At 35.3% G+C, this 14,421-nt stretch overlaps 1 protein-coding gene and 1 pseudogene across 2 annotated transcripts; one reads left to right on the top strand and one right to left on the bottom strand.

Moving 5' to 3' along the window:
* LOC140748048 (uncharacterized) overlaps nucleotides 1–14,421 on the top strand; it is a 56,518-nt pseudogene that overhangs the window by 27,880 nt on the left and 14,217 nt on the right.
* On the bottom strand, nucleotides 231–8,357 carry shop (sulfite oxidase). 2 transcript variants are annotated; one of them, XM_073082465.1, is made up of 11 exons: nucleotides 8,125–8,357; nucleotides 7,670–7,818; nucleotides 6,839–6,962; nucleotides 6,298–6,476; nucleotides 5,654–5,807; nucleotides 5,088–5,280; nucleotides 4,500–4,634; nucleotides 3,652–3,835; nucleotides 2,758–2,958; nucleotides 1,990–2,156; nucleotides 231–1,327 (listed from the first exon to the last, which is right to left on the bottom strand). In XM_073082465.1, exons 1-11 carry the CDS (start codon nucleotides 8,148–8,150, stop codon nucleotides 1,199–1,201), a joined length of 1,641 nt encoding a protein of 546 aa, XP_072938566.1. In that variant the 5' UTR covers nucleotides 8,151–8,357; the 3' UTR covers nucleotides 231–1,198. The 2 variants fall into 2 exon arrangements, with proteins under 2 accessions (XP_072938566.1, XP_072938572.1); XM_073082471.1 differs by having other exon boundaries at nucleotides 4,500–4,631.

Below are 14,421 nucleotides of genomic sequence, written 5' to 3'. Positions count from 1 at the left end.
TCAATACGAAAACAAATATAATTTATGGGACACTATTAAATCCGGTAACAATAATATCATGTATATGACTATATTCGTGTTAAAAATAATAAGGAGTGCATTATAATAATGTTACAACATATATTAAACTTGTTCAAACCTTTTTAATGCTTATTTCAACACTTAAATGTCGATATTTACTGTGTCAGAGATACTAAATATAAAATAAGATTATTATATTGACACTCTAAAAGGCTTTCGGTAACACTAGTTTTATCACAAAAGTTTTAGTGAGTATATTTAGTAATCCTTACAATTTGTCAGTTTTAGCAATTTTAAGTGATATATAAATACAGATTTTTTGAGTCATTTAAACTTAAAAAATATATAATACAATATTGTTTATGCTAAAATATATATTTCACATTGATTCATATATTAAAAAAAAGTACTGTATTTTAATTAATCTTGTAATTTATTGTTATTAAAAAAAAACAAGTATAGTGACATTATTTATGAATATAGCCTCAATACTTTAACTAGTAATCAACATTTATTCCACTATTATTTCATTTAATTAGAACATAACCACCTAACATGAAATTCTGTGATAGAATATCTACCTTTACTTATAAATACTTATATAGCTATAGCTATTATGAGTAATTACATATAAATCTAAAGACAGAATATTTCAATTATTAAAGAGGATACATAAGTTATATGTACTAATTTGTGTCGACTCATATACAAATCATTTTATAATTTTTATATATAAGTACGATGCGACTATATCACAATATACTCGCCAATTATGTAATTTTTAACATATTATGTTTGCCTAAAATATCTTCACCTATACTTTTTTGTTCTAGTTCAGCACAATGTAGTTTAGACTAGTAATAAAGAGTTCTTGATTTCATAAGTGAGCAAACATTTACAAAAAAATCAACATAATAGAATTATATATTAAGATACAAAATATTGTTCAAAAAGTATAATTTATACCTATCTAAAAATTGGCTTCCATAATGAGTGCTGCCTCTCATAATTATAATTTATACAACCTATGTCTACAATAAAACGATCACGCGGAAAATCTAAATACGCAAGCGGCGATCACAAACCTAGTCATCTTGGTTCTATTTTACCACAGCATTCTTATGATCTATGAGCGAATCTCAACCTACAGGATTGACTAATATTTATTTTTGTTAGTCTAATGCTTCAAATTTACTTTGATCTTGTGGTACGCGTTGCCGAGAATACCCCGAATGTTCCAGATGTCGTCGAAGTTCTCTGGCTGGGTGTTGAAGTTGCTATCCGTTGCTTTTACCCAGATATCAACCTAATTTAGGAGAGAAAGGAGATAGATTTAATTTAGGTGTAGGAAATTCTCGCAAAAAATAATTTAGGAATTCAATTCATTTTTTAAAGTTGTAACGCCGTACATTAGTATCTGATTAAAACTAAAACCGAAATTTCGGCTTGTGTTCTATAGGTTACACTAAACAACAAAACTATTTTTAGTCGAAACCGATACTTTCATAAAGTTTGGCGCTTACTTCACTCATTTCTGTTATATTGCAACAATGTTAAACATTGCTACGTTCTGACTTTAAATAGGGAGTGGGTTCTTAACATCGATATACTTTTAAGGACCCGGCCAAAACAGAACGCGTATTTTAGCGCCGCACTAGGCGTCAGCGCTAGAACAAAATCCTAACGCCGCGCTCTAGCGCCGAGTTGTGTTGTAGCGAGTTGTTACTGAGCGGTCACACAGAGCGCGTACGGGTAGTAATTCAGTACAATACAACTCAGCGGCGTCAGGATTTACTTTTAGCGCTAACGCCCTAGCGCGGCACTAAAATACGTACTCTATGTGGCCAGGCCTTTATAGTACAAAAAAAGCGCAGCCCGCCTTATCTTATCCTGGGCATCTGCTACGTCACTCTACACAGTGCTACGTGGCCCTGCTACGTCAGTCTACACAGTACTACGTGTTCTCACCTGATCGACGCGAGGCACAGGTATCCGCGCGTTCCATAGCGCCCAGGAGTAGTGGTGTCGCGGCGGCGCGGGGTCGCAGCGCAGCGCGGCCTCGGCCCAGCGCCGGCCGCCGTCCACACTCAAGTCCACGCGCATCACCTTCGCGCCGCCGCCCGAGTACGCGTAACCTGAGCATCGGAGCGTATCACACTATCTATACTAGAAATCATTATCATAAGTATTCACCTAACAAATAATTAATTTAGACACGACGCTCAAAAAAACACACTCGAATTAAAAATATCGTACTTGAAGTCGTTTAAAGATACTGCTAATCAAAAAATGGTATATTGGGAATTTACTAATAAATATTACATATTTGCCAGAGTAACAGACTATTCTATGGCTATGACTAAAATGATAATAAAGCATACACAAATATTACTGCATATCATAAAGTCAGTTAGGTATGTCTCCTAAATCTTTACCAAATTGAATATCTCATTTCGAACTTCAATGATTTAAAGTCTGCAAAAACTAGTTAACACTAAAAACATATATGTATTTGCAAAACGCCTCCAAGTATAGATCTCGTCAAACTGCTAGTCCACTCTGAAGTTGTTGCGTGCAGGTGTAGTCATACAATTTGGCGACGCGATTCATTTCTATATTCAGAGCAAACTAGCAGTTCAACGCGGACTATACCATGTTAGATCACTTACTATCACTTGTTCCTTGTTTATAATATTTCCCCTAACACATAATACTAAATCTAAGTTATTTTCCTACCTTTAACTTCAATAAAGCCATCCTTCACAGTGACAGTGTCGCCATCTTGCGGATCGCAGATCACGGAGGTGACGGGCAGGCTGTATACAGGCGGTGCGGTCGCGAAGTCCGCGTCCTCCCAAGTCTTCGACGGATTGAATGCGCGGTAGTCCTTCTGGTGCCAGTGGGAGGAACTCTCCTTTTCTGATACTGTGATGGATACTGCATAAATAAAAGTCAAATTTAATTCCCTTTTTTACGTCTATAAACTTTCCTGTTATTGAGTTAGTTTACCCAATATTTTGAAATGAAATGGTCCAAGTAATCTTTTTGATAAAGAAGATAATTGAGGAAAAATATGTAAGTATGTGTGTTTCGGGTTTGATACGTTTCATTTGATAGTTGATACAATCTTGATAATCTTGGAATAACAGTTAACTTTATGGATTAGTGCAGAGGTCTCACCAAGCCTTGACGCTCTGTTTAACGTAGCACAAACGACGCAGGAGCGGACAGTTGGTGTTAGCACAGAGTAGACACACAGCAGAGATATTACGGAGTCACTTGACGCTCTGTTTAAAGTAGCTCAAACGACACAGGAGCCGACAGTTACTGTTAGCACAGGGTAGCGCACGCAGCAGAGGAACTACGCAGCCACTTGATACTTAGTTTCAAATCGCTCAAATCACGTAGCAGCATATAGCTTGTGCTTGTATAGAGTAGGCACACGGCAGAGGTGTCACCGAACTACCCTGCCTGCACTTTAAAACGACGGCGGAGCGGATAGGTAGTGTTAGCACAGAGTAGCCACACAGCAGAGGTCTCACCGAGCCACTTGACGCTCTGTTTGAAGTAGCTCAAACGACGAAGGAGCAGCAGTGTTAGCACAGAGTAGTCACACAGCGGAGGTCTCACCGAGCCACTTGACGCTGCGCACGGCGGGCGCGCCGGGCACGAGCGCGCGCAGCGGGCGGCCGTGGTCGGGCGGCAGCGCGGCGCCGTTCATGTGCGTGGCCAGCAGCGCGCCGTCCAGCGCCTGCGCCAGCGGGATCGACGTGCTGAACGACTCGCCCGTCGCGTCTATGTCCGCACCTGTTAACTGCACGAAATGTATTTTTTTTACATTATAGACGATGAGTCGACCTGATGGTGAGTGGCTCGTGCCCAAAAATATCTGTAATGAACACCACATAGAATTCTTACCTGGGGTAGACCATTTATGCATTACTTTCATTGAGGACTAAACTAGAATGCCTCAGAAAAGTACTTCTCCCTTTCAACACACTTCAAATCAGAACACAGCAGCGCTTAACACCGCTGTTATTAGTAGAAATAGGTGTGGCGGTAGTGCCTTCGGAATCTTCGAATGTGTTAGTATGAAGAAAAATAACACACCGTATGACGTCACCACAATAGATTAAGAAAACTGAATTGCGCGCTCGTTGTATCTATGTAATCTTTGTCGTCTGCATCGCTTCGATGTACAAATGAATTACACTTACTGATTTTACGTAATACTTATATTTTATAAATTGATGTGATCACTGGTATAGTCCGCGTAAAATTGCTAGTCCGGTTGAATATAGAAAAGAATCGCGTTACAATAGCAAATTGCATGACTACACCTGCTCGCAATAACTTCAGAGCAGTTGGAGCAGCGGACTAGCAGTTTGGCGCGGATTATACCATCTGTAATTAATATCATATAGAGCAAGATTCTTAAACTTTTGTTTCATTAATTTCACTCAAAGGCCAATACTTACAATAACGTGTTTTCCTTCTGTGTTCTCCTCGCTGACCCCACAATGCAGCAGGACATCACGCAGCCTTACGCCGGTCCACACGGCGTTGCTAATGGCGCCACCTTGCCAACTTAACCCTTTTACTGGTTTCACCTGCTTGGGAACGAAAAATTGCATTGTTAGCGTTTGTTGTCTCCTTTTGTAAATCATTGGTGTTGCCGCACCTATACTATGTGATAGATATGAAGTTTGTACGTTAGTAAACTTATGTTAGAGAAAATATGAACTTTTTGTTATTGATACACAGACACACCAATTACTCCATACATACAGGTATAGTATAGTATAGTGTTACAAAAAAGAGGTTTTTTTCTTTTCATCGGCGTTTTTATGAGGCCCGAATTACATTTTCGGTGTCGATTTAAAGAATTTTAGGGAACTTTACTTGCTATTAAAGTACAGAATTATTATTAAAATTACACTAATTTATTACTATACTGTTGCTTCCATTAACAAAGGTTTTATAGGTAAGCAATTTGAACTCAAAAACCGTGCAATACGAACAACTTCTGAATCGCCTACAAATCGCGTAAACTAATATGAATCCACCTTGTGCATCTCGCTGCGCCTGTTCCCCGCGCACATGAGCGCGGCGCGCACGGTCACCGTCTCGAACTGCCCCAGCTCCTCCAGCGTCAAGTGCGTGGTGGTAGTGGTACCATCGACCACATCAACTCTCAACGTGTGCGTCGCCGCGTCCAGTTCTGGAACAGGCATGTGTTGACGCACGTAAAATAATTCGCTGAAAACAAAATTATTATACGTATGTTTGATGCCGTTACGGAGTTGCGTGGGTAGTTTCTTTGATTAGGACTGTTTGCTTGTTTTAAGTTTAATAGGCCGGTTATGGAGGTATTATTATTTAGGTACAAAAAGATATTCAAAAAATATTAGTGAAAATGCATTTACCAAGCTGCAAAAAGGCGTAGAAATCTTACTAGTTTGTAGTTTCATTCCTTACTACACCCTTCAAAAAGATTACAACAATATTAAACAGTGCTATTATAAGACAAAATAAGTATCACACTAGTAGATTTGAATTACCAAGATTCTACAACTTTTAAAAATATATTCTAGTAAACAAGTTAATTAAAGTATCTAAAAGCCTTACGTACTTTGGTGTGTCGAAGTGCTCGATCTGGTATTTGGGTGGTATTTCTGCATTAAATGGTTTAGCGGTTTTCACTATAAGGCGCTTGTCTCTGAAGGGTTCCTTAACCCATAATTCATCATCACTGTGATCAACCACATCGTCGTCGTGGAGATTACCTGAAGAAATAAAATAAAATACAGTAACTATATTATGTGTGTGTTAGATACTAGTTTAGGAATATAAACATGATAAACAATTTTGTACTTTTAGTTCCTAAAATTTGACTACTGTCTCCTGAAACATACATTTTGATAAAGCAAACTTATTTACATAATTTCTTTGCATTTTACTATAACTTTGAAGTTTTATACAGAAGTTTATAATTTCGGCTTCATCAGGCAGATATCAAAATTTTGAATATACAAAAACACTGGATTTAGATATTTGTAACTGATATTATTCATTTTGAATATACGAAGACACTGGATTTAGACCACCCAACAGTATCATTTCCATGCCACATAATAACAGCCATGACTAACTTAAATTCAAGTCAGGTGTTTCCACTCGACTTTTATTCAAGCCCTACTCTATTCTGAGTGGTTACAAGTAGCGCCAGAGGCCACTTAACTACAGGAGGACCAATTATTACATGAAAATACACACCTATTCTATAGCTCTCAAGCAACTTAAACACTTCCTGGGTCTTGTGCATGCCATATACATTCCAAAAGGGCTCAATACTGAGGCCGGCTGCATTTAGGATCTGTTCTCCACCAGGATGTGATGGAAGGAATGAAGTTACATCGTAAACTCCATGCTTGTATGTCACCCAGAAACTGCTCCTGTGGGATATGAATAAATGGAATGTAACTTTCTCCTTTAGTTGCAAAACAATGACTGGAGTAGAAATTTTATTTCTTTGGACCATGGATACATGACAATGACAATTTGAAGCCTACAGCATCTATTAAGCAGCACTTAACACACTTACATGTTAGATTGAAAGGTTTTGTAAAGCAGTGGATACATAAGCCATTTCCACTTCGTCCTCTTGCTTTTACGTATTCATGACTAACCTCAAGTTGCTGTCTATTCCTTGATTACATAGTATAATTTTATATACATATCCCACAGGTTATGACATATAATCAGGTGGACTGAATGCTCCTTTAGTTTAATCTCATAAAAAATAGCGTAGACTTACAGATTATCATGCTTGCTGACTTCATCAGCTGTGTAGGTTGGGAGATCTGGCCGCTTCAGTCCAGGCTCCACTATAGTTTCTGGTTCTTGCTCAGCTTTGGGTGGCCTCTGCCTTTCTTTTCTTTCTACAAATATAAGAAAAGTACCTTCATTAGTTTTTGAAACAAGTACGAGGATTACCTCCTTATTATTAAATTGGATTAAAAAGGTGACATTTTTATATTTTACACCTTAATAAAAGTAAAGTCTGCCGAAAGATGTTACTACTGATAAGTATGAAATATTGTCTAAAATAATTATGATAATATATTTTTTTTAATGATTAATGTTTACTGTTTGACATATAATTTTAGCTACACAATTTATTCTTATACAAATTCTATATGTACATTGTTTCAAACAATGCAAAAACTAGAAAATTCAATTTGTATAATCAGTTAACATTTCCACCTGATTAAATTGTATGTTTCAACAGCACTCAGGGTTAAAGAAATTAATGTACTAGACAATACTTACAGAGACTTTTTTGGTATGGAAAAGACTAGTGTACAAAATGTACTGAATTTGGTATATGAAAAATGCATTGAATACAACCTTAATATGGAAATTGAGGATTGGATATTGACTTATCAAATAATTTTCATTTTTAATAATCAATCTATTAGCACTTATTTTCAGTTGAAAATAATATTGGACCCAAAGTCTATTTATTATCGAATTATCTATTATTTATGGAAGTGTATTATAAAATATACTTTGAAGTTACAGAATGTCCCCTAAAATATTGAAGTCAACAATCTTTACTTATTGAGAATAAAAGTTTCATACAAACCTGTTCCTGTGGATTCAACGAGTACAGCACTGAACAGAGCAATAGGGATATACTTCCCATTGTCTCTGTTGTCATAGCCTCCATAGTGGTGGTACTGATAGTGAACAGCTGGAGCAAAGTTGTGTAGTTTGTTGTTCCTGAGTAATGTCCTGTAAATGGTTTATCACATTTTATTCGAGTGATTGAAGTAACACTGGTTATCTGTAACCAACTACATTTAGGTCTGGAGTTCTACTTGAAGTCACAGATGTGTCGCTATGCCTTAAGACTGAATTGGAATACTTATTAGTCTATTTTTTTTAAATTGAAGGAACAAATGAGTATGCAGTATTGTAGGCATACATAATATATCGGCTCCACATTCTGTCCGTCAATATTTCTTAAACACTTAAACGGAAAATAACACTGATACAATATGTAAACAACTTTCATAATGTTTATTAAAGATAGCTTACCTCAATAACAAATTCCTTAAGAACATTTCGTCAGTTTTTCTCAAGACGTGCGGTTAAAACCAAATTGGCGATATCAGCTATTATAAAACAATGCAATATGTGCAACCTTGATCGTATTTTTATCTTATCTTCTTATTGAACCTACTTTATAGTTTGGTAAAGTGTTTACATATTCTGGATTGATCTTGAAAACTTGAAACCGTCACTCTGTCAACCAAATATTGATGTGCAGATATGTCATTGTGATTATGTGTTGTTTTGACAGGGACAGTTCAGTGTTTCCACATCCGGTCCTCATATAACATTTAATTTCACGTAAAAAGGTTACTACTACAAATATATATTTAATGGATGAGAATTCATGAAACACTTCAGGTAGTACCCCATTTTATAGTTACAGATGTTATATTACAGATGTTCATGGACAGGTAATTACCATCAGGTACTGTGTGTTAGTTTGATACACGAAACTTATAAAAAACATATTTGAGCATCAACATGAATTACTTACGTTCATGATTTGTTATAATTTTACAGAAGTACCAATGGGAATACCTATTCAAAAAAAATAATAAAACCTATTCTACCATCATCCTGAGAAATAACTTGGTAAATGTTTATTTTAAAACTTTTTTCTAATAATACAATAACAGCGTTAAACTTCACTAAGATAAAAGCATAAAACAAATAAAAAATTGAAACGTTTTTAATAATATATTTAGTTTATAAATAGAAGTTCAAAATGAAATCTGTAATTTAGTTTGAATACAAATACTGTTTAATATGAACTCTTATAAAGGTGCAAATCTTCCGATAAGATTACTTAATAAAGGGGAAAAGTATCATATGTGGTAACATAAATTTGTCATCACAAGTGACAATGACAGTTTTTTTTAATAAAGCGATAGATAGCAGGCTATCCTTCATTATTCCAAGTTACAGATAATACATCGATTTGTTCGTTCATCGTACTAAACGAATTATTAAATTGATTTTTCATCGGCGTGACGTTAATTTTATATTATGTCATTACTACTTTGTTTTTATAGGAAGTGTTTAAATCCTTACTAATATTATAAATCTGAAAGTAACTATGTCTGTCTGTCTGTCTGTCTGTCTGGTTGTGTCTTCTTCACGCCCAAACTAACGAACCGATTTTAATGAAATTTTGCACAAAGATAGTCTGAAACCCGAGAAAGGACATAGGATAGTTTTTATCCTGGAAATCCCACGGGAACTAGGGATGGCGATCTAAGATTTGGACCCAAAACATCGATTATTTTAATCGATATTAGTAAGGATTGAATCGTAAACTATGCATTTGATCAAGTGATGATCTTTAGCAAAGTTGAAGGTACGAATTTTCAGTTTTATGTATGTTAGTATGTTATATTATTTTCTTTTAAACGCGGGCGAAGCCGCGGGCAAAAACTAGTTGTTTAATAATTTCGTAGATATTTATTACAAGATAAAAAACGTAGATTAGAATATTGCGTGTGTCCACCAATCCTAATAATAATATAACAAACAATATTTTGTTAGGGTTGGTATATACACATATTTATTTAGAAAAGATGGTAGAAATTTGGCAGTAGGTAGCTACAGTTATCGCGGCGCTATCTAAATTGAATGTCAGCAGTGCGGTGAACCGAAGTCCAATTAAAAAAAATATTTCTTTTTTACGTATGTCTATCGTTTTATACGTATCTCTCATGATATCGCGCTGTTACAATTTTTGTTAAGTTAATATTTACCACTACCACATACCAGTCCTTATAATTTTTACTTCAATTCTATTTCTACTATAATATAGGTGATTTCTTGCGAAAGGACTTCCAACATAGGTATAGGGCTACTATGGTTACTTTATGTAGATTTACTGATCTGTTATCAGATTACTAGTGAAAGAACAAAATATATATTTGGCACTTAAATCTTATATTTGTGTATGTAGACCAAAATACCGAACATTTCAGGCTCTTTCTTATTGTAACTCTTGGAGGCCACAGTATAAACAACAGTTTCTAAAGAAGTTCACAAAGACTTAAGCTAAGGAAGGTTGTAAATCCCCAGAGTTTTCAAGAAGAACCTGCATATATATTTGTTTTTATTCAACGAAGCTTTGAAAAACACGCCTCCTATCTAGAATCTCCCACATAGTGCTCGAAACATGAGGCATTTCGTCTCAAAAGCAATCAGTGTCCGTTTTCTAGCGCTTGGCTACACGAAACCCTCCTTTGTCGTGTCCCTAGAGAACTTGTGGTGTATAACGATCCTAAAGGGAGTGTCATTAAACATTACATGCAAGCAAGTAGAAACAAGCAAAGTTTTACACGAGATAAATATTGTGTTATTCTGGCATTTTTTTTATAAACGCCTTTATATTGAAACTATTGGTAGGTATTTTTCATTTTTTATTATCTACGTAGGTACATAACGAGGTGGAAATATATGTCTAGGAGAAAAATGTATAAGTAGGTACTTATAATAAAGTGAAACATTGGTTTTACGAGGCAAAAATTTGTTGAACCTCAAACAACTCCCCACCTATAACTGTGCATTACATCTACTTTTATATAAGTTTTTATAACCATTTTTGGTAAACTCATGTGTGAATAGTTGTCTCGCAAGTAAATTGTCAGCAGCTGCTCACACAGGCTCTGAATATGTCATTTCATACCTGCAGCTGCTGTCCGATACAAAGAACTGATCTTGTTACAGGCTAAATTTTTTGTAATGCTACTGCATGAACTCCGTCTGTCACTATTTTTAATAAAATGAAATGTTTGTAACATTTTTTAATCCATTATAGATTTTTCCTTTAAATTTAACGTTATTTTTCTAAAATTGAGCCTGCTACGTTATTCCTTCCACTTTTATTATTTAACACATATTTTTGTTTTTTGAATCCCTTCCAATTTAAGGCCTAATCCATCTAAATCGTCCCTTCGTGTTGTCTAAAAGTCAGAGCAAATAAAAAGCTCTTCTCTCAATACCTTTATCACGATGGACTTAGCAATGTTTTTCTTATTTCCAATCAACTTTTGCACGTGGCTCTACTTGTGTACCTATACGGTATATTTTACTTTAGAAAAAAAGTAATATACGTAATTAAAAGTCTGACATAAAACACATTGCTACTCCCAGTAGATACCAGGACCAGTAGATGTAGTAAAGGCTGGCCATATATTTATTATAATTTTCACTTGAGCTCAAACTTTAGACCAGTCAAACTGAGTTGATCATTAAATTTTAGGCATTTAAACTGTTTACCGTTTATTTAAACTGTCAGGCAAATTACAATGGAACAGTAAAAAATTCAAGTACCTAAGTATAAAGTAAAAACCTACCTTTTACCTACCTTATTATTGACGTTTCATTCGCACTAAATTATAAGGTTTTTTTTTTATAATAAATACGCTCTGGACTACAGTTAAAAAAAAAAACAACGATTCATTAATTTTAATTGAATTTTTAAATATGTGATTTTTATTATAGTTGATAAAAAAAAAATATTTTAGCTTATTAAAAATAGATTCAAATACGGTATGCAAAATCGCTGACAGACATTTCAATTTATTTTATATGTACAGATACGAAATAATGTAACAGGAATTGGAAAAAAATGAAATATTATGTCACTCTAAATCCCGAGCCTAATGGACGGTCCCACTTTAGGAGGCCTCGAAAACTGTCGCTTTATTTGTTAAAAACAATTTTATTTCCATGCGTAAAATAATTTCATTATTATAAACAATAATTTTAATTTAGCTATTGGTGGAAATTCAATCATATTTCAAAATATTTTGTACCTAATAACTGCAGTGTTAACCGCTGATGTGCTCAGATTTGAAGGTGGTATGAGAGACAGGTACTTATCCGAGTTGTTAGAGCTTAGCAACCAAGGTTAACAACGCAATGCTGGCCTTAGATAGGATTATAATTTATCTGGGATTGATTATAGACGTCCATGACACCAGGAGCTACTTATCATCAGCTGGACAGAATGCTCGTTTGCTAGCTATGTTATAAAAAATATTGAAGATTTTTATTGATAACGCTAATTCGTCAACAGCCTTAAAATAACAGTTTTTTCTCCGAATTCGGCGTTTAAAAAGAGTGCTGTACGACATCCTCGGGAAAAACACTCTGCTATAAGAGAGGTAGAGCGCTTGTTCCAGGTGATAATTATAGTGATCTCCAGTATAAAATGCGGTTCCCTATCGCTAACTTCATGGCCCCACCATCCAGACTCTCCCATCGATCCCATTCTCCTCACGTACGCACTTCGCCGTCCCCTTATATTTTTATTGACCGCCTCAGCTTGGCAAAATGGTCGACATTGAAAAACATTTTAATGAAATATGCATTGCTCGATCTGTTTTCAAGTCTAAAACCTAATAGAATTTATGTTTCTTCAATAACTGCATTATAACTAAAGGAATAAACACAAAATATATAACTAGTTAATCGTTAATTAATTGAAGTTATACCTAGCTAGTGATGCGATTTTTGATCAACGGACCATAACTTTCACTGTCATTGTTGTTTAATATGTATGTTAAATAATTACTGACAGAATACTATCATTATCTTCCAATTACAGTGCTTCTTGACGTTATTAGACATCTTCGTAGACCTTGTAAACTTTATATGTTTTCACACTTTATACATACTAGTCTAAAATCCCAGCGTACCTAAAGTAAGATTAATTCTCACAAATCACAAAGTTGAAGAATAGAGGATGTAATAGAGATTTTAAATCATCATAACTTAGTTTACATCGCTAGTGGTCACGGTCCCAAGGACTGACCGAATACCACGTTAACCCTCGATCGCTTATGACTTTATGATACATCGCCCTGTCAGAGCATGGAGCGGATAATTTACTATGCAGGAATTTCGAGTATGGCGCGTGTCGTGGGTAGGTGAGTTACTGATATTAATGGTAAGATTATCGTCTTCGCCCTCCTGTGCTTCATACATCAAAACCGACAGGTCTATTAAGTTAGAATTAAGTGTAATATCTCCAGTAGGTATAGCTACTAATATATTATACTCAAGACATGTGATTATATAGCATGGTTATTGTGTTTGTTGATGTTTTCAGTGTAACTTTAGCGGTACGATATAAAAATATATGCACATCAGTTACTTATTTTTGAAACTTAAGTAATTTTAGCAGCGAGATCGCAACCTACTTGATAATAAGTAGCGATCACAGCAGTCTGCAGAAATTTTGTTACAAATGACCAGAAATTTGCAAGTGTCTTACTTAAAACTCTATTCAATTTAATTGACTCATTGCCAATAGAATATTAAAGTTGCCTCAACTCATTGCCAAATTTAGAAACTATCGTGAATCGAATAAGAAGATACCACATTTAGTTCTACATTTTTCTGCCTAAATAATAACAACTGGGTTAAGTGTAGTATTGTCCGGTATTGAAGAGTGTAGTAAGAAACGAAACCTTCAGGAGGCGTTCTAATAGGGTCACCAGGGGGTTGGTAGATTATTGCATTAATCTTTCACGTTTTTACCTAACGCTAACCTAATATTGAGCAAGCGTGAATTTCCATAATATGTGCAGCCATTTTTCTTCAAATGAATGCAAAAAGTATGTAATGTGCCACTATCTGCACCTGTACAAGCAAATATATGAATCCGTTAATTTATTCCATATATTTTTTATAAACGAGAATGAAGTCCATCTGTAATCTACCCAGAATAGAAGCCTACATGAGGTCGGCCACAAATGCGTTGCTTCCTCATGGGACTAAATTGAAGTCCTCGCTTTGGATAAACATGCCTTCCTTACCACACCTTTGAAATCAAAGAACACAGCAGCGCTTAACTCTGTTGCTATAACGCAGAAATAGGTATGAGGATGGTGCCACCGGAGTCGAACAATAAAGGGTTCGGCGACCTTTTAATTTCTCCTGGTTACATCAGTATAATTAATTACGACAATATATGTGATAAAGCTGGTACTACCGTAATACTGCCTTATTATTCCCTCAATCTAATTATTATGTATCGTGTAACAGATTGCGAAACAGTTGCTATTAGAGTATTAAACCATTCCGAAAGTAGTTACTACCTAGACCGTGTGTTTAATAACTACTTTTGTTAGTTTATAAAACCCTGGGGGCTTCTAGCAAGTTGTGAAAGGTCAAATCATTCCTAATAATTTGTTCATAGTATATTTATAGCTTAGGTCTTGTGTTGAGAACATAAATGTTTTAACCATATATAAGTATGGTTTTAATTAAGGTCCTATGCGCTCAGGGTCCACG

The sequence above is a fragment of the Epargyreus clarus genome, unplaced genomic scaffold (genome assembly GCF_041222505.1).
Source record: "Epargyreus clarus isolate Ecla_fem2 unplaced genomic scaffold, WU_Ecla_fem_2.2 ptg000003l, whole genome shotgun sequence".
Taxonomy (NCBI): domain Eukaryota; kingdom Metazoa; phylum Arthropoda; class Insecta; order Lepidoptera; family Hesperiidae; genus Epargyreus; species Epargyreus clarus.
The sequence above is the reverse complement of the archived record's forward strand: the minus strand, read 5'-3'. Positions and strand labels throughout refer to the sequence as shown.

Bases quoted from the DNA above. Each gene is read 5' to 3' on its own strand.
- shop (XM_073082465.1), bottom strand. From the start codon at position 8,150: ATGTTCTTAAGGAATTTGTTATTGAG. The intron at 7,819-8,124 runs GTAAGCTATCTT...AACCATTTACAG, and splicing joins TTAAGGAATTTGTTATTGAG to GACATTACTCAGGAACAACA. The intron at 6,477-6,838 runs GTAAGTCTACGC...CATATCCCACAG, and splicing joins GTCAGCAAGCATGATAATCT to GAGCAGTTTCTGGGTGACAT.